Source organism: Phoxinus phoxinus (genome assembly GCF_949152265.1).
Source record: "Phoxinus phoxinus genome assembly, chromosome: 4".
In the NCBI taxonomy this organism is placed as follows: Eukaryota; Metazoa; Chordata; class Actinopteri; order Cypriniformes; family Leuciscidae; genus Phoxinus; species Phoxinus phoxinus.
In genome coordinates, this window is record NC_136879.1 from 19,994,041 (window position 1) to 20,013,795 (window position 19,755).

At 38.8% G+C, this 19,755-nt stretch overlaps 1 protein-coding gene across 1 annotated transcript; it reads right to left on the reverse strand.

Moving 5' to 3' along the window:
• Positions 1–14,285: 14,285 nt before the first annotated feature.
• LOC306997187 (sialoadhesin) lies at positions 14,286–19,708 on the reverse strand. Its single transcript, XM_079610341.1, has 8 exons — positions 19,205–19,708; positions 18,415–18,795; positions 18,038–18,328; positions 17,815–17,944; positions 17,342–17,401; positions 16,204–16,260; positions 16,009–16,027; positions 14,286–15,873 (listed from the first exon to the last, which is right to left on the reverse strand). Exons 1-8 carry the CDS (start codon positions 19,239–19,241, stop codon positions 15,817–15,819), a joined length of 1,032 nt encoding a protein of 343 aa, XP_079466467.1. The 5' UTR covers positions 19,242–19,708; the 3' UTR covers positions 14,286–15,816.
• Positions 19,709–19,755: the final 47 nt, after the last annotated feature.

A 19,755-nucleotide genomic window follows, 5' to 3' on the forward strand; every position in this document is an offset into this window, starting at 1 on the left:
AATTTAAACATTAAGAAGTATCATAAAGTATCATAAAATCACTTTGAATGTTACATCTAATTGTATATACCCTTATCTTTTTTTTTCTTCTTCTTACCTTCTTAATGCAGTTTGATTTGCAAAAAAAGTTGTTTGAAAGATAAAGGTCACCATAGCCTGCAAAATGCAAGAAACTGTGAGACAAAGACAAAAATGCTGTTTGTAAGAAAGATCCAGTAAGAAGAAGTGTGAACTGTACCCTTACTCTTCATTAACTGAACTGGTTGAGCGTGTAACAGAGAGAGAGAGAGAGAGATGTGTTATTTTCTTCCAAATAAGGCTGTTTGCTTTACTGTGCCATTTGAGGCTGAAATGTTAGCATTGCTTGATAGACTTCTCCAGTAAGAAATCTTCTAAATCCTAACAGTTGTTTTCTTTAAGAAATTGAAAATAGTATCATTAAATAAGTGTTATTATTTTCAGCAAAGAAACATAATTGTTATTTTTGAAAATTCAACAAATTAAACTGCAGCTTAAAAACTACTGTACAACTGCAAAACACATTGTATTATGATTAGTGTAACTCCCCTAATGCCAAACTTGACTCTTTTTTTAAAAGATATTTTAAAATAAGTATATTTTTCTGTTGTTTTATGTTTGTTATACCATAGGACAAAACGTCACACCAAAGGACAAAGATAGTCATTGCATAAAAAGAGTCAGAATATATAGCGTTTATTGTAACAATTATAAAGGAGGACATTTGTTTTTATTTGTCAACAATATAAACTGTGCAAAACATAGCACACCAAAAGTAACTTTGATACTTATAGATCCATCAATAAGGAAACACTGATGCATATAATATCTTTGAGAAATTCAGTAAAATGCCATTTCAAAACAATACTGTGACATTGTCAAACTGCAAAATTCATCAGTTAAACAGTAACAGTGACATAAAAATAAAACCCCTAAAAACATTGCATAACATTCATGAACTCCATTCCATCTAAAACATATTCTTAGAGCAGTTTTGAATCATACTTAACACATTTAAACACATTGACACATTTAAAATCATGAAGATTGCACACATTTCCTTTTTCAGTTTTTAGGTATGGAAAAACACATTCAATTCATTTAAAAATATTACCAGTCGTGTATGAAATGTCTATTATAAAACAATTCCAGGAACTATATTGTTTTATCAGATGCTTAACAACATATTCAATAGTGAGGTCATCTTAGCACGTGGCAGCATTCATCAATCAAGAACTGAACATCAACCAGTCAAGGGGTGCGAGTCGAGCAGCACGGTGCATTGGCTCCGGTTCAGATATGACATCAATCTTCTGCCGTGAATAGTAAATGCAGTCAAGTTTCTCCGGCCACACAAATTAATTCTCACTCTTTTGCTTCATGCAGTTTATTTTTGTAATATTTTTGTAATAATAATAATATTTTGGAGACTGCAAATCACTGCCTCTCAGAACATACTTGTCTGCTGTTCTTTTGACTGCTCCCCCAACACCGTCTGGGGCTCCCATGCCATGTGATCTTTCTGAGAAATTCCAAGTTACATGTTTAAAGCCTATTGTGAAGGGAACATGGCTTAACAGAAAGCAGTTGGTTTTGTTTCTGTATTGTGTTACGGGACCATCACTGATGACATGCAGTGTGTCAATGGCTTGGTTATGTTCCAGCATCACATCTTCCAGAACAGGCACGGTGTGTGCCCAAACAGCTCTCTCGTCATGCCTTAATGATGGTGACAGAGTTGCATAGCTCTGGGTTCCTTTTGATGTGTACGCAACTGCAGTATGCAGTGTGACTTGCTTTCGTCTTTCCGCAAAGTGATAAGACTGGATTTCTGAATTCAGCTTGCAACCGTAATTTTCTGAAAAGTCTATGTGCAAGACAATTTCATTTTGAGCAAAATTTTCCTTCATTTCCCTACATTTTTCTGCCTGATGCAACAAGTTGAATTGATGGCTACCGATAGATTCAAGCTCAAGTCTGAATTGCTCTACCAGGTTTTCGACTGTGCCAGACTTTGACTTCTTTACCCAAATCTTAAAGACCCTATCACCAACAGTCATGTCCTCTTTCGCCCAGCATTCCCATCTGGCAGAGTCAAGGGGGTTGTACTCTGCCAGCTGACCTTCTTCTAAGCAGCATTCAGTGCATGTTCTGTTCATACACTCTTCCTTATTAACATTACATGCTTTTGAGCAGAGAGGATAGGCTTTGCGTTTGAATTAAGCCCCTATGTGCCATGCTGTCAATTAGTAGGCGCATGTTTTCATGTTGAAAATGTCACAGGTCGAGGTGGGCCAAGCCAGACTGCACCCACCCCTAGACCAGGATCACCCTGAGGAGCGTGTCAAAGGAGGAGGCAGGAGGCAGGAATAAAAAGAATGACAGGCTTTATTAAATATAAAAACAATTTGAAAATCCTAATCTAAAATTCCTCTTCCTTCCTCTTCCCAGGAATCCAAGGCAAGTGGGGGGTCAGGCTCACTTCCTTCTGGCGCTGGTGCCAACTCGCAGTGGTAGGTACTGAACAGGTGGGTGTCGCAGGTGAGTAATTGAGTCAAGCTTACTTCCTTCTGGCGCTGGTGCCAACTCACAGTGGTAGATACTGAACAGGTGGGTATCACAGGTGAGTGGGGGGTCAGGCTTACTTCCTTCTGGCACTGGTGCCAACTCCCAGTGGTAGGTACTAAACAGGTGGGTATCGCAGGTAAGTAAATGAGTCAGGCTTACTTCATTCTGGCTCTGGTGCCAACTCGCTGAACAGGTGAGTATCACAGGTGAGTATCGCAGGGGAGTAGGTGGATCAGGGCTCACAGGAGTTGTAAAGGGTGGGCACTTCGCACCATACAGGTGGGTTTCAGGGCTACAGCAGACTCAAGTCGCAAGCGGAGCGGGGCTTTGGCTGGCACAGACAGAATCAACACTTCAAATAGAGGTGAATAGCTCTCACATGGGTGGCAGGAGACAGAGTCAATAGCTGAACAGGGCTTTCACTGGGACAGACAGCATTCAAACTTCAAGCAGAGGTAAACAGTTCTCACGTGTGTTGCAGAGGACAAAGTCACAAGCTGAGCGGGCGTTCACTGGAACAGACGGAGTCAACGCTTCAAATAGAGGTGAACAGCTCTCACGTTGGTGGTAGGAGACAGAGTCATAAGCTGAACAGGGCTTTCACTGGGGCAGACAGCACACAAACTTCAAGCAGAGGTAAACAGTTCTCACGTGTGTTGCAGGGGACAAAGTCACAAGCTGAGCGACGTTCACTGGAACAGACGGAATCAACACTTCGAATAGAGGTGAACAGCTCTCACAGGGGTGGCAGGAGACAGAGTCAATAGCTGAACAGGGCTTTCACCGGGACAGACAGCATTCAAACTTCAAGCAGAGGTAAACAGTTCTCACGTGTGTTGCAGGGGACAAAGTCACAAGCTGAGCGACGTTCACTGGAACAGACGGAATCAACACTTCGAATAGAGGTGAACAGCTCTCACAGGGGTGGCAGGAGACAAAGTCATAAGCTGAGCAGGGCTCTCACTGGGACAGACAGCATAAACTTCAAGCAGAGGTAAACAGTTCTCACGTGTAGTGTGCACACGGGGGCTTTTCCTTCTGACATCCAACAGGTGACTGCAATCGATCTTGCTAGACTCTTATGATGGACGGTAGACCAGCATAACACATGGGGAGTGCACGGCGATAAAAGGTAAATCTTCCACACACACACGACAGTCCAATTCCAAACATGCAACGTGATGGGAAACGTCAATTTCAGCACTACAAATCCACTCTTCAAGTGCAAAGTAAGGCCAACACTCACCCAGAGGTCTCGATCTGAAGAGCCGATGATAGTCAGAGTTGGGACAGATGCGGTGAATAATTTCCTCACCACTACAAGCGGCTTCACTTCGCTGGTTTCAATGGACGAGGGGGAGGCTAGAGATCGACAAGGAATCAGTCTATTTCACTCAGTGCGATGTATACAACGTGATCCAAGCACTTCAAACCAGTATCCAATTTAGTGTAGAAAACATGCGTTTATGAGATTCAATTTGTCAATCACTCATCTCACTCTTTCCCAGTCCAGACGACGAATTCCACTCTTCAAAACTGCCCTCGGATCCCACAAGCAACACTCCGCTTCTTTCACGATGGTCCTTCAGCTGCAACACTCCACAAACATTTCCCAACAGGAGAGAACCACACCAGATCGCCGGGGGAAGACAAAGAAACAACCACACAACGCGGAGGGAGAACACACAGCCTTCTCTTCCTCTTGTGTTTTATCCTCTCCAAACACTGGCGCCACCTCAATCAGGCACTCAAAGTGAAGTCCCCGCACCTGTTGCCAATCTGCCATTTAGTTGTCATGACGACAGACACACACACAAGCCCGGGGACAGTGTTACACTAAAAGTGTCCCGGCGGGAACACTTCTCTGATGGGATTAGTTCCGGGGATTATTTGTCACCCCGTGACAAAAACAGGCGCTGGTATTACGGTCGGTTGCTCTGGCCTCTGTTATATACAATGGCCTATATCTAGTAAAACTTGCCATCATATTTATTTTCATAAAAAAGCAACAGAACTTAAACTGTGTTTAAACATGTTTATTTGCAACACTTGGCTGCACTTTATTCACACCTCTTCTCACAGCAACCGCAGAGGCAAGCCACATCTGCAACTCAAACAAGCCTGAAATGTGTTGCAACACATATAATGACACCCGTTTAGGATAAGGACTGTCTACAAAGTGCGTGGAAGAAAAAAAATATAAAATATAATAAAATAACACTTATAATAGGCTTACAATAGTGATTTAGGGTAAGACAAAAACACGTTCAGGAAGAAAGATTGAGGATGTTGACTCATATGCACTTTTGTAGTGTACTTTTAAAAAAATCAAAAACAAATTGTGCATCAATGTCTTTGAAACAACACACACACACACACACACACACACACACACACACACACACACACACACACACTGGCAGAGTCATGTAACATATATTGTTAAAAAATAGTCACAGTACTTGTTATTATATGGCTTTATTACTATTAATACAATGTATTAATAAATAAAACAATATTAAAAATCCTAAATTCAAAGTAGGCTATATGCAATTGGTCTATTTCAGGTCCTTATGTCTTGTTTCTGGTTCCAAGAAAAACATTTAGATGTTTGTTTTATTCACAGAATCATAGCACAACACATGCTATTAAAAGATACTTGACAGATACTGAGAAATTAACTGATTTAACGTTAATCACTTTGCCCTCTCAGGAAACTTCGAGACAGTGATACAAAAAAAGAAAAAAAAAGAGTGCGCTTTCCAATCTTTGTTTATCTACTTGGATAATGCTGTCCTCATGTTTTTTTTCATTTCCCTTTTTTTATTTTCTGCGCACAATACTTTCCTTCCTATATCCATGTGGTCATGTGACTGTCTCTGTGACATACTTTAGAGTGATTTCGGAGGGTGAGCGGTTGATATCACAATACATGTTAAATTAAAAATTTTGAACAAAAGTTATTTTTTTAAAGGTCCCATGACATGAAATTTTCACTTTCTGAGGTTTTTAAACATTAAAGCAGCACTAGGTAACTTTTCAACCTTCATAATATATTTCCAAGTCTCTTGTAATTGTACATCGACTTACAATAGGTTGAATGACACTTCTGCCATAGCCTGACGGGGTCTGTAGCGTTTTTAATCGTACTTTTAAACTTCGGGTTTCGGGTAGTAACCGGCGAACAAAGAGAACTACAAAATTTGACTGCTTTGCGGCATATACGTCACTTCCACCACCACCCCCACTTCCTTAAAATTGGACGTGCGAGCCAAACTAGCGTTTGTTTGCCAAATGTTATAGTCATGGCCGAAGCAGCACAGAGGAAAGCAAAAAGAGGAAACGAGAAAGTGATCGCATTAAAGGCAGAACGAGGATCAACATTGGGACAGCGTTTTCTCTCTGGCGTGAGCTGAAGGAGGAGGAGGGGTGCCTAACATGTCTGTGATATTTGTTTATTTGTCTTGCCTCAAGCTATAATGCAAATCGATTTGTAAAATTTTCAGATTCATCTATGGTAGCTTGATATTATAATATTGACGATATATGGTTATTTTCTACCACTCAAACATTGCATTGAAGTATCATATAGATTAATTAAAACGGTAACCAGTAGACTAGGCTATATAATGACGCTGGCTTGTAAACGTGAGCATCGCGATCATTTGTCGTTTGAAAAAAAATAAAACCCATGAAATTATATTCATATGACATGCTGAAATATATGCCACTGTACCTGGATGAAGACATTTCACACGCGACGCAAGCAGAACACCTGCATGTGAACTCCTCCTACAGTGTTCAGTAGGGATGGGAATTTATAAGGATTTAACGATTCCGATTCCATTATCGATATTGCTTATCGATCCGATTCCTTATTGATTCTCTTATCGATTCTCATTGGGTGAGGGAATAAGAACAAATTTGTTTGTTTGTATTAACTCGCTTTAATATCTGATCAGAAGACACAGGACAGAGCACATATACACAAATTATGTGTAGCAACCTCAGAACAAACCTAAAAGTAGGTAAGCTACTTCTCAAAAGGAAAGTCCAGGGACCTATAGCCGCAGTGTTTCTCAACCAGTATGCCATGGCACGCTAGTGTGTGCCTTGAAAGATTATCAAGAAGAGTGCCTTAGTGCCTTCGCATTCATTGGTCCAGACAAAAAAAACAAACAAAAAAACCTGCCATTTATGTGCCATAAAAACGAAAAACACAGACTGAAAACAGTCAAGGAAGAGCTTGTGCCTTTTGGAATATTAACAGTGCTCATTTGGATTCAACCTGAAACAAAACGTGTGTGCGCTAGTGAGTGAGCGAGAGTGAGTGAGCGAGAGCGCTAGTGAGTGAGCGAGAGTGAGTGAGCGAGAGCGCTAGTGAGTGAGCGAGAGTGTGTGCGCGCGCGTGTGTGTGTGTGAGTGCGAGATAGTGTGTTAGTGAGCATGTGTGTGTTTGTGTGTGTGTGTGTGTGTGAGTGAGTGAGCGCGAGAGAGTGCGTGTGTGAGCGCGAGACAGTGTGTATGTGCGCTTATGAGTGAGCGAGAGTGTGTGCGTGAGCGCGAGATTGCGTGTGTGCGTGAGCGCGAGATAGCGTGTGAGCGCTAGTGAGTGAGTGTATATGTGCGCGCGCGTGTGTGTGAGTGAACGTGTGCGTTTGTGTGAGTGAGTGAGCGCGAGTGTGTGTGTGTGAGACGGCACGCGATGGCTGGTCGGAAAGCAACATGCGTCCCGTTAAATGCCTCATTATACTTCTGTGTCGAACTTCTGCCTCTGCCATGTTTGCCGCGTTCTGAATCAAAACAACGCAGCGCGTGTGTGACGTCATGACACATTTGCAACGAGTGGAACCATACACGGAATCGATACGCAGACATGCTAACGGTTCCAAGGAATCGATTCACTGGGCACCGGTTCTGAAGAAGAATCGGTTCTCGGTTCCCATCCCTAGTGTTCAGGGCTATGGTTGTCAACAAATGCACGTGCATGTAGGATGACAGAGTTTACGACAGTAGTAGAGGACAATACTGTTTCCCAACTGTAGGGGGACCCCGAGAGCAAAAGTTACCTAGTGTTACTTTAATATGAATTCCCCTAGCCTGTAAATGGTCCTCCAGAGGCTAGAAATTTAAAATGGTTTAAAATGTAATCCGAGCTTTGGCTATCTTTCTCTGCCTTTGAAAAAATGAAATCTCAGAGGGGCTGATCTTGAATCTTCCCCGTATGACGCCATACAAGGGAAAGTTCACCTTCCCTTTCTCTGCTTTGCCCACCCAGAGAATTTGGCCTGCCCATGAGAAAATGAGCTATGCGAGCAGAGCGCGATATTGGTTTTTCCTCGAGAGACATCATGGCTTGCAAACGAGCGAAGCATGGCAGTTGCTCAGTGTTTGGATGAACAAATGAACACAAAAGTATTTTTTAGTTCCTTCACCCGAGCCTCTGAAGGAACAATGGGTTAATTGTATATTATCTGGTAATGCTCCGAGCCTCCGACAAAACTTCCCAAAGTTTTGTATGGTCCAAACATTTCACCGACAACTGTTTCCCCAACTTGGGCCAATACAGAGCTGGCCTTGATGAACGTCTGAAAATAAATCGATCGAGCTACCAAGCAACAATTTCTGATGTGTAATTGTTCAAGTTCAGACAGGTAATCTTTCTCTCAAAATCGTTCAATACTGTCTATGCATCAGTAAGTCAAGCCAGTGACTAAAATATCAACTTCACATCGTTTCTTTTAGTTGGATGAAAATAATCATATTTAAATTGTGAATGAATTATATACAGAAAGCGATCAAAGAATAATCTTTCCACACAGCGCGAGTTTATCTGGACACTTGCCAAACTCGTTATGAAACCAATGGCGCACGTTACACTGCACAACGAAGCTCTCACTGTATTTACATCATCGTGTTTGCATTGGTGAACGCAGAGAGAGTGCAGCAACTGCGTTGCAATGATAAGATCTTCATTCTCGCGATCAACAACAGACTGTCACAGTGTCTGGTTTATGTTCCTTGGGTCACCACTAGATGTCCTCCTTCCCCACGGTGTCCATCACACTATTGAACTACATTTCCCACGATCCTTGTCTTCTCATTGCACTCGGCTGGTTCCTTATCACTGATCATTGCACTCAGCCATTTCCCCATTATCATTGTCTATTCCCTGTGTATTTATACCCTGTCTGTTTTAGTATGTGTCACGGAGTCCTTGTCCATTATCACGCCATTTCCGAGTCCTGGTTTCTTGTTCTGTTCTTGTTTTATGTTTGGATTGTCCTTATGGTTTTGACCCCTGCCTGGACTGTTTGTGAGTACGGATTTCCCTCAAATAAATACTAAACTGCATTTGGATCTTCTCCCCTGTCTCATTGAGTGTGGATCGTGACACAGACTGTCTCTTTCTCAATGCTCATCACGGCAACATTTTATGTGATGGGAATAGATCTAAATACTAACTTCTCACGATTCGTTAATCTCGATAGCTGTAATAGTAAAAACGTATAATAGCTGTTTACACTGAATCAGGGGTGCGTTTCCCGAAAGCATCGTTAGCCAACTATGGTCGCAAGTTCTGTCGTTATCAGCATAGTTCAACGATTTGGTGTTTCCCGAAACCATCGTTCCAACGAGCGTTCGCAAACAGCATCGCAAACTTGTGTGGTTGAAACGACAGCTCTCGAGCTGTGGTTAGAAGCATAGTTTCTAGTTTACATGAGATGTACACTGAATAAATCCTTATCTTTAGCAAAATAAGCAAGCTGATATTCAGTACAACCTGTGTTATTTATTTAGAATAGGCCTACATACAAATGTAATTTACGTCTTTTAGTTCGTCAAGAGATTTAAAGCACCGTTTTTGAAGACTGCGCATGTGCGAACGTGCTCTACTATGTAAGAAAGAGCCAAATATTGAGTCTGGTAATAAAGCAAAATAACTGAGAAAAATTAGAAATGGTCTTCAGATGCCATGTCTGTAACTTATATGACCAAATCTAGCGTTAATTCGATCTCAAAACGATTAATTAAAATAAGTTATTAGTCCACCACGTGCGAGACGTCATAAACCAACGTGGTTGAACGATACTTTGCGACACACGGTTTCGGGAAACAGTCGTGACTAGCTAGTTGATTTCTCCAACGATGCATCATACTATGGTAGTTAAGCAGTGAGCTATAGTTGTACGGGAAACACACCCCAGAGCCGTTGAAAAAAACATATTTAACAGCTCTGCACTGAATCTCACACAGACACGCCCCTTCTATCGAGCATTCAAATCAGAGGCTAAAATCAGGCTAGGAAAAATGCCTTTTATTTCTAAATTATTACTATTTTTGATCTAAAAAAACAGGGCAACCCAGGAAACATTATAAAATAATAAAATAACCCCAATGTCATGGGAACTTTAAAGCTTATTCTAAAAAAAAGTATTTTGATTCATAACTTTTTATTTAAAAAAATTGGCACATAAGAGAACAGACAAATTAAGTGTTATATTAATAGCATTATTAAAAACCAGTATGCATAGATAAGTATAGTAAAAAAAAAAATGCAGAAATATGTGTGAAATGTTTAGGGGAAAAGCTGACAATCTTTTATGAAATGTGGTAATTGTGACTTGATAGGCTACTCTTGTAAATTCATTTTCCTAACATTAAGAAAGAAAGAATATATATATATATATATATATATATATATATATATATAATACAATAATAGAATGTATCTCCCCCTGAAAATGTATACAAATATCATCAAGGTGCTGATTGTTCAGATCAACGTCAGTCTCACCTCAGGGTATCATCCTCAATCTAACGGGCAGGCCGAACGCATGAATCAAGAGGTCATACGATTCCTACGCTCTTACTGTCATCACCATCAGGAGGACTGGAGCCGCTATTTGGTATGGGCCGAGTATGCCCAGAACTCCATCCAGAAACATTCCACTGGCTTGACTCCTTTTCAGTGTATCCTGGGGTTTCAACCGCCCCTCTTTCCATGGTCAGGAGAACCCACGTCCCGGCCGTGAATGACTGGCTACAACGCAGTGAAGAAACATGGAATCAAGCCCATACGCACCTTCAACGAGCCGTCCGTCGACAGAGAGAACAAGCCGATTGACGACGTCGTCCAGGTCCGGTGTACCACCCGGGTCAATGGGTCTGGTTATCCACCCGAGACCTACGCCTACGGCTCCCCTGTAAAAAGCTCAGTCCCAGGTATGTGGGCCCATTCAAAATAACACGACAAATCACACCAGTCTCTTTCCGTCTTGCCCTGCCTAACCATTACCGTATTGCTCCCACCTTCCATGTCTCACTACTCAAACCCGCTGATGGTTCCAATGAGAGAGAGGAGGAGAGGTCCCAGGAGCAGAGCCCTCAACCCATTCTAGTGGAGGGTGAGGAGGCCTATCGAGTCCAGGAACTTTTAGACTCCAGGCGTCGGGGCAACACCCTACAGTACCTGGTCGATTGGGAGGGATACGGACCAGAGGAGCGTTCATGGGTTAATGCCACAGACATTCTGGACCCCAGTCTAATCACTGACTTCCATCGCGCTCATCCCAACAAACCTGCTCCCCGACCACGTGGGAGACCCCGACGTCGTCAGCCACCTCACGCCAGGAGTCGCTCGCAGGGAGGGGGCTCTGTCACAATCACAGACTCTGTAACCTCCCTCTCCAGCCATCAGAGGTGGCACCCTCGCCTGAATATTGACTCTTTCACCACACACTACATTTCCCAACAGCCCCAGCTCAGGCTCTAATCACTATGCCCAGCTGTGTCTCATTGACTAGGCTTTTTAGCTGCACTGCATGCAGCTCTCAGTGCAAAGTCTTGTTTTGCTACTGTGAACACTACTGAGCGTTTAGTCCTGTGACTGCCTGTTCGTTTTGTGACCCTTCCGTTTTGATATCTCCCTGTCTGCTGCCTGCCTACGTTACCTCTGCTTTGTCCTCTGACTCTGACTGTTTGCTGCCTGCCCTGATCCTCTGCCTGGTATTGTACTACTATTTAGCCCTGTCTTCACTGCTGTATTTGCTGGTTCTGACCCTTGCCTGTTTGACTACTCTGCTCAACAAATTAAGCTGCAAATGGATCACTCTGACTCAGATGCTTCACAACACATATAATTTATAAGTATTACTATTATCTAAATATATTTATAAAGACTAATTAAGACCTATACTGCATTATAAGAACAGTTATAGTTACATTTATATTATTTTTTATAGGCTAAGTCATGCATTTGCTTCTTCAATGCGCATGCTCCAAATACACTGATTTATAAATCTGCACAGGTGAAAAATCACTCTTTTTTTTCAGCAGACACCGTGAAAACTACAAGAAATAAAAATATATCATATTTAAAATATGCATTATAATTAGTAATTTACAATTCTCTCGTGCCAATGTCCGCCAATATGCAAATGGTTGATTGACATTGGTTGATTGTTTAAATGTCCCTTGTCTTGTCAGTCCTGTGTGTATTTAAGCCCTGTGTTTCAGTCTGTTCCTTGTCTCTCCTTAATGTTGCTATATGTGTGGTTGTGCCGTTCTCGAGTTTTGAGTTTGTTTTTGTGAGTTTTGAGTTAATTTAATAAAGTAATAGTGCACGTGGATCTTGCTTCTGTCCCCGATTCAACCTGCGTTGTAACATTAACTATTTGCATCAATGATTTCTGTGTTATTCTTTTTTTTCTCCCATTATTTTATTGCAGGAATTATTGTTTTTTAGTTACATTAACAAGGAAACAACTTAAAATGTATAATGAGCACATCTTTTTTTTGCATCCAATGTTTTCACTTTAATTAAAGCAATCAATGATGCATTTACATTTTATAGTTAACTGTATTATCACTCACAAAAATAATACAACACAGCTATTCATTACAATATATTCACTTATTTGACAGAAATAAACCTGAATTACTAAAAAGTCATTGTAAATATAATATAATAACATTATAATGCAGGTTGCATCTTTATAAATACATTCATGGAATCATAACTGACTAATTAATACTTATAGATCAGTGGATTATGGATTAAGTGTAAAATGCATGCCTTATAAGTAATTATACAAAATAATATAAATGTAACTATAACTGTTCTTATAATGCAGTATAGGTCTTAATTAATCTCTATAAATACATTTATAAAATAGTAATACTTACTTATAAATAAGTATAAATGGAGCTATAATTCATTAAAAGCATGGGCTTCAGTTCATATAAACGGTTTATTATTGCCAAATGGTCCATTAAGAACCATTAACATCCAAACTTTTCCATTGCACAAAAGGTTCTTTATAGAGGAAAATAGTTATTTCGATTATTAAAATGTTCTTCCCGCTAAATTTTTTTTATTTTAAGAACTGTTCAATGTAACGTTATTTGGGGAACTCAGAATGGTTATTCTATTGCATTCACTTCAAAACCCACTTTTGGAACATTTATTTTTAAGAGTGTAGTTATTTTGACTATAGTTTAGCACCAAAAATTTCATCATAATTACAGTGTAGAACGTTTTTTTCCTAAAGCACTGTAGCATACTTTTTCTTTTGAATTCTTACATTCTCAGTGGTCCTCTGTGCAAACAAGATAAGTGGATGTGAACTTATTACCAACTACAGCAAAATTAATCCCTATTTATACCCATCAAATATGTGTTTCCTGATAATAGGCTATAGGATTTCCTCTGAGTCTACACACAGAAAACTTACCAAGATGTGTATTATTAAGCTCATTGTTATACTGTCAATCCCCCAAAAAATTTGTGCTTATGTGGAATGAGATCATATTTTCGCAAGTGTGAATGGCAGATTTTTTTTTATTTTTACAAATCCGTTTCAAGCTAAATATTTAAATCACATTTCTGAAAATCTGTTCTGTTCTTCTTACTTTGTTTTTGTTGCATTGCAAGTTTATTAGGCTACAGCACGTAAACCTTAAACCTGTCAGATTTTGTTGTAAGAAACATGCTGCAAAGTCATTGAACAAGGTTGTTTTGAACAAGAAACAAGGTTGTGTTGTTGCCAAGTGCAGATCAAGCAGAACATCACAATATACTGTTAGTAGGCCTGGCGCATGCTGACAGCTGACGCATGCTACATTTTTACCGCTGCCTTATATGACATAGTAGTCCAGCACCATAGCTACACATTAGCCTTGTTGAGACTGTCAGTACAAATCCGATTTTTGCAGATATCTAGAAAAAATTATTACATGAAATCTGACTTTTACAAATTCGCTTCAAGCTACTAATGTGTAATGAAATTAATCCATTTCATTCAGGCAGCTCTGGTCAGATTTTGTGTAGCTTTTTGATTATGTCACTAGTTAAATACACACCAAGTTAGCAACTAAAGGATGTTGAAGTCATTAACATCATTAACTAAGAGCTATTTTATTTGCCTATTAATATCTGGAACAAATGCTAATTCGTTTTTTTAGAGAACACATCAGACAACTTTGTTGATGATTTATTGGATGATACAGTGATGCTCATCTAGTATAATAAAATGCTCTAACGTTGAATGAGTAATTTTTTTTAAATAAAAAGTCAAATAAAGGTATACAAATTAAAAAACAGATTGTTTACTGTATTTCTAAATGGGGGGGGGGGGTACTTTGTATGCAAATGTGTATTGAGATCAACATCATACAGTAGAGGCAGATCTTGTGACTGCTAACATTTATTGTAAAGATAAATTGTATAGCTGTGTTGGAAGGTATATGCCGATTTGATCTATATTATAGTGTTGTATAATATAGGCCTTTCTATAGCCTATCTATCTCTCTATATAAGAAACTGTCAGGAACAGAAAGACAGAGAGCTGTCAGAAGCTTATGATGGTGACGTTGAAGAGATGCAACTGCTTTAGCTCGCTTAAAGCCTACGTTTAGTTTTTTACTTCTGCTGATTGTATTTAGGCTTCAAAATTCATAACAGTGGCATTCTTATGTGAAGATTATCATGATGAACAAATCTTGTAAGAATCATAAACTTTTGTTGGTCACAGAGCTTATTTTCTGCAATAATGCAAAAGCCAATGGAATTTTGTTGTTGTTGTTGTTGTTGTCGTGGGTGATGCTAAGTTTTGGGTTGGCCTACAAAAATACTGTCAAGACTGCAGTGCTCTAAAGCAGAGGTCTTCAACCCTGCTCGTGGAGACCACCTATCCAGCAAAGTTTATTTTCAACCTTCTTCAGCATGCCTGCCTGGGACTTTCAAGCTATCCTGAAGGGCTGGATTAGTTGGTTCATGTGTGTTTGATGGGTCCCCAGGAGCAGGGTTGAAGACCTCTGTATACTTGTCTTGAGCATTTGTGGCATTTTTTGTCTGAGTATTGTAGTTTTTACTGAGAATGCATTTTGGTTTGTAGTCCGTTGATCCCACCACCACCTTGAGGAGACATATCTCTTAACTCTAACTGTATTGAACCAGCTTATTATCTACTGGTATCCTCGAAGGTCCAGGAGGTTTTGATAACTGAATGGTAACAAATGGTAACAAGCGTGGTAACAAAATGAACTGCACACATTGTGGTCGATGTGCCAGCTCGTCCGATAAACGCAAGAACACCACATTAAAAATCAGTTAAAGATCTATTGCCTACTTCTTAGTTACTTTATTTCCACTTTTCGGTTATTTTCTTATTTTATTTATTTATAATAAACACCTTTCTGAGTTGTTTTGGGATTGAAATAGTAGGCCTACGAATTATACAAATAGTCAGGCCCCCCTGACAGTCATTGACATTGAAAACCCTTTGTGTAGTCAGTTAAAAAAATATATTATGATGATCTTTTGAGACATGTGATCAATGGACTTAGGCTATTAAATATGATAGAGTTGGTGTTTGTTTTTCTATCTTGCAAATACTAATGTCACAATTGTTGTGCAAGCAAGGTTTCTGTAGAGGACTGTCTCTGACTGCAACGGTCAGTTAGCAGATATGAAAAGATACTGACACCTACCATGATCTTTGGTCTATTAATGCCTGGAACAAATGCAAATTAGTTATTTGGAGAACACATCAGATGACTTGCCGATGATTTATTTCGGATGATATCAAGCGATCTAGTTTCTAATGCTATATTTATTTATGAATATATTCTCAAAAATACATGAACAGAGTGTGACTATATTTCTAAAAGTATACTATCTGCTGTATTGTTGTTGCTGTGTGTATGAACAAAACTTGTTTGTTATCCTCAGATGTTTCCATACATGTTGAGTCCATCCATGTTAGTGTATTCAGCATCATAATCCTTCATGTATTTAAGGGGGGGGGAACGACAGAGATAAAAAGGTCAGCAAATAATTTCAAGACAGTATTTGAAACCATATCATCTGAATAATGTTTTCCACAGTTTAATAACGGTAGAAATAAATGATATACTCACCGAGTGTGATTTTGGCTCACTGAGGTGCATGGTGGAAAAGAATGAAAAAACAAATCAAAAACATAAATATCTGCATTCATCCTGGCAACTTTTAAGTTAAAGGAAATGTTTGTGTGGCATGGCAACACTCTGCTCTAGACTGAATATAAAGGTCTTATTTTGCTGTGTAACAATAGTGGTTCAAATGCACTTTACCTCTTTGGTGATGGCATACGAGGTTTGGAGAAAGGCTTGTTTCCACATGTGTTGGTTCTGTAAAGAGAAAAGTTTAATTTAAGTAATGCCACTTCAAAAGGCCTTATTATAAGACTACAGCAATGTGTTGACAATTGTTGCAATTGTATAGTATTACTGCTTTAATACAACACTTATAGGCCTATACAATAAAGTTTAAACAACAATAAACCAAAAGTAAATATTGAGTAACTTACTTTTAAGACACAATTTTTTATTTCACTATTTTTGCCCCTCTAAGAATGGCCTGTTGCACATAAAGTGGCGTTATGAATAAATCACAATTTTTAACTAAAAGTTTGGACAATGACTCACAAACTATGTTGTTTTTGAATGGATAAATAATTGAATAAATGATTCACTCATTAAGACAATTCCTCAATTTGGAACCACAAAGCACACTACTCTTACTACTAGTAGGCAAAAAAACAACAATAAAAGAAGTATGTCCGATTCACAGTACAGTAAAAGAGTTGGCAAAAAGTACCCGGATGACCTATTACTTCCTGAAGTATTATCTTCCTATTATATTCTGAAGTGTGCATACGATAACAATTTACTATCCCATAAGGCCACGTGAGAGGATTTGTGAATGGCAGTGAAGCGACGCTGACGCTGGTAGGCCTCATGATAATGACAATAAAGTGAATGTACTGTATACATCCAGATTACATTTATACTACATACATTCATACTATATAGAACATACTTTTTTAGCGGTTGCAAAGTAATTACTTGTTCAAAATAAGTACCTACTCAAGAGAGTATGCGATTTCGGACACAGCCCTTATTTTTCCATTAAAGAAATTGTTAAAGTAGTATGAATTTCTCAAATTAATGGATGCTTTGAGCAAATCACCCAGTTGAACGATTTAGTGAATCACACATAGAGACAGTTACTTGTCGCCACCTACTGGTGTAACAATGCCATCTACAGAAAGATTTACTAAAAAATCAAAACCACTAAAACATAAACTGCCAGTCTGTCCAGTAACTGCTGGCACTAGTTAGTGCATTAGAGATATTTGAACAAGTAACAAACAGTAAATCAGCGTTAAGTAAATCAAACTTATATTTTACCCATTTGTGTTGTACTTGCCTGATATCACTCCTGTGTTCACTGTTAGTCTGAACTGCACTTCTTTCAGACATACTCTGTCTGGGGGAGACATTTTAAATTTAGTCTCAGGACCAAATACAAAGATAGACAATACTTAAAAAAATAAAAATCAATAAAGAAAATTCTAACCTAGAAAATCTGTTCCAACATGATCTCTTACATCAGAGAATAAGATAGTGTTTAAGAAATGTAAATATATATTGCCTATAGCATGAATCAATAGGTTTTCAAGAAAATGGATGAAAAAAATAATTGAATATACTTGATATACCTATTATTGTATACCTCTGTTCAAATTGTGTTATTGACCCTTGTGTATGAGGCTGTCTACAATCAATAATGACTATATGCGAACCTAAACATGTTCGCTGAAGAGAAATACATATATACACTGGTCTAAAACTTTTATCAAGAATAAGTATCAGCCCAAAGAAACACACACACACAAATACCTGTGTCGTCTCTTGTATATGATGACTCCAACAAGTATGCACGCGAGGAGAAGCACAAGTGAGGGCACTAGGTATTGAAGCCATATAGTCTTCGGTCCAACAGTTTTGTCTGCCTCATAATGGAAAGTGGCTAAAAGGATTATATTCAACCTTATTAATGGACATCATAAAGTATCATAACTAATGATTCAACAGGCCCATTATATAAACATAGATCACTTACACTGTCCACTTTTACTTTGTGTAGCTGTCACTGTTATGCCACCATGATGTGTTACAGAGCACTCAATACTAGTGGAGCTTTCTGCCTTTACGACACCTGTGCGCGTCAGAGTGATTTTCCACAGGCCGTCTTTAAGATGATCATTGTCTAATTGATCAGTTCCTTCAGTACCGTTCAGAATGATGTTTGGTTTGCTGTATGGACACGTGTGGAAAGTTGAACATGTTATTGTAATAGTCTCACCCATCCTTTCACCTCCATATATATTGATGCTGGGCGGCTCTGGACTTGCTACAAATAGCAGAAATAAAACAATTAGGCAACATACTCTCATATTCAGATCAGGAGTGAAAATATAAAGACATTATAGTACTTGCCATCAACTACAATTGTGGAGGTGACTTCATAAAATGCGTAGGTGCGCCATCCAACATTTTCAGGGTCGATCCATGCATACAATGTCTCCCCATGATGGGTGTGTTCCAGTTTCTTGATCAGCAGACTGCAATCCCAACTCGATTTTCCATATAAATCAGTTTTTCCTCTAAACTTCTCAATGACATCATCTGCATGCCACGGATCATAAACTAAAGGATAACCTTTAGAGACCCACTGATACCACACAACTCTACGTGGGTCTTTGGGTGGATACGATGTGTAAGAGAAAGAACATGGTATAACCAGACAGGAACCCTGGAGGCCACGAATGTCTTTTGGCATTTTCACTTCCCATGCTAAAGTATCATATAGCAGAACACCTGTGGGACAAAAGTTGGAGTCATTAATGAGTATTTAAGCAGTCATTGTTTTAATTCTCAACAGGCATATTATTATTATTATTACTACTACTACTTTAATAGACTACAATATAAGAAAAATGGCCAAATGTAAAAATGTGGGTCATTAGTCACTTGCTAGCATTAGTATATGTGACTGAAGGGTGCACTTATTAATAATTTACCTAATTCATAATTCTGGTCAACAGTCATTTAAATAGCATATTGTTTTTTTGCTTTCTTGCTCAGTTGTTTTTGGCAATTTAGGAACTCTTGCGATACTTCTATACGTGTAGCATTTATCATTCTTAAATAATTTAATGATTTTATTTAATTTGATGGATAAACGTACAGTAGCAGAAGCATGTAAATGTTAAAGAAAACACTGTACCTTGGACAAGTAGATGAAGTAACAAAGGTCCTGTCATACTCCCACGTCAAAATGATTGCTGTTTTATACTAAATAGATGAAATGTTAATAGCAGGCAATACTGTCGACCACGTCTTGATAATGGAAATGTCTCTTTAGGAAACTTCACTTGTGTGCAAGTTAAAGTGAAGGGTTTTTTTGTGTACTTTTTTGCCAATCTTTGGATGTTTTCAGCTGTGCCCTGTAACCACAAGAAACTACCAAACTGAGAAGTGAAAGTGGCTTCAAAATAGATGATTACTCGTCTTTTTTTTTTTTTTTTTGCTTAAATGTAACAAATCATTTCTCTTTTATAACGGATTTAGTCCCTCGCTCAAACAAGTGGATTGGGTAAGAATCTATAAAAAAAAAGCAAAATATAATATTCATGAAGTAAATGAAGGCTTAAGAAATAGGAGGGGAGCTATGTTGTAATTGCTTCGATGTCTATACTTTAAAAAACTTAAAACTTGAAATGACAAAAAAGACCTAAAAAAACCAAAAAAAATATATATATATATATTTTTAGATAT

Excerpts from the sequence above, each read along its gene's own strand:
- LOC306997187 (XM_079610341.1), bottom strand. The coding sequence starts at position 19,241 with ATGACAGGACCTTTGTTACTTCATCTACTTGTCCAAG. Across the intron at positions 17,402-17,814 it reads ATATACAAGAGACGACACAG|ACAGAGTATGTCTGAAAGAA; the intron begins GTATTTGTGTGT and ends TGTCTCCCCCAG. Across the intron at positions 16,261-17,341 it reads GAACACAGGAGTGATATCAG|AACCAACACATGTGGAAACA; the intron begins GCAAGTACAACA and ends TTCTCTTTACAG.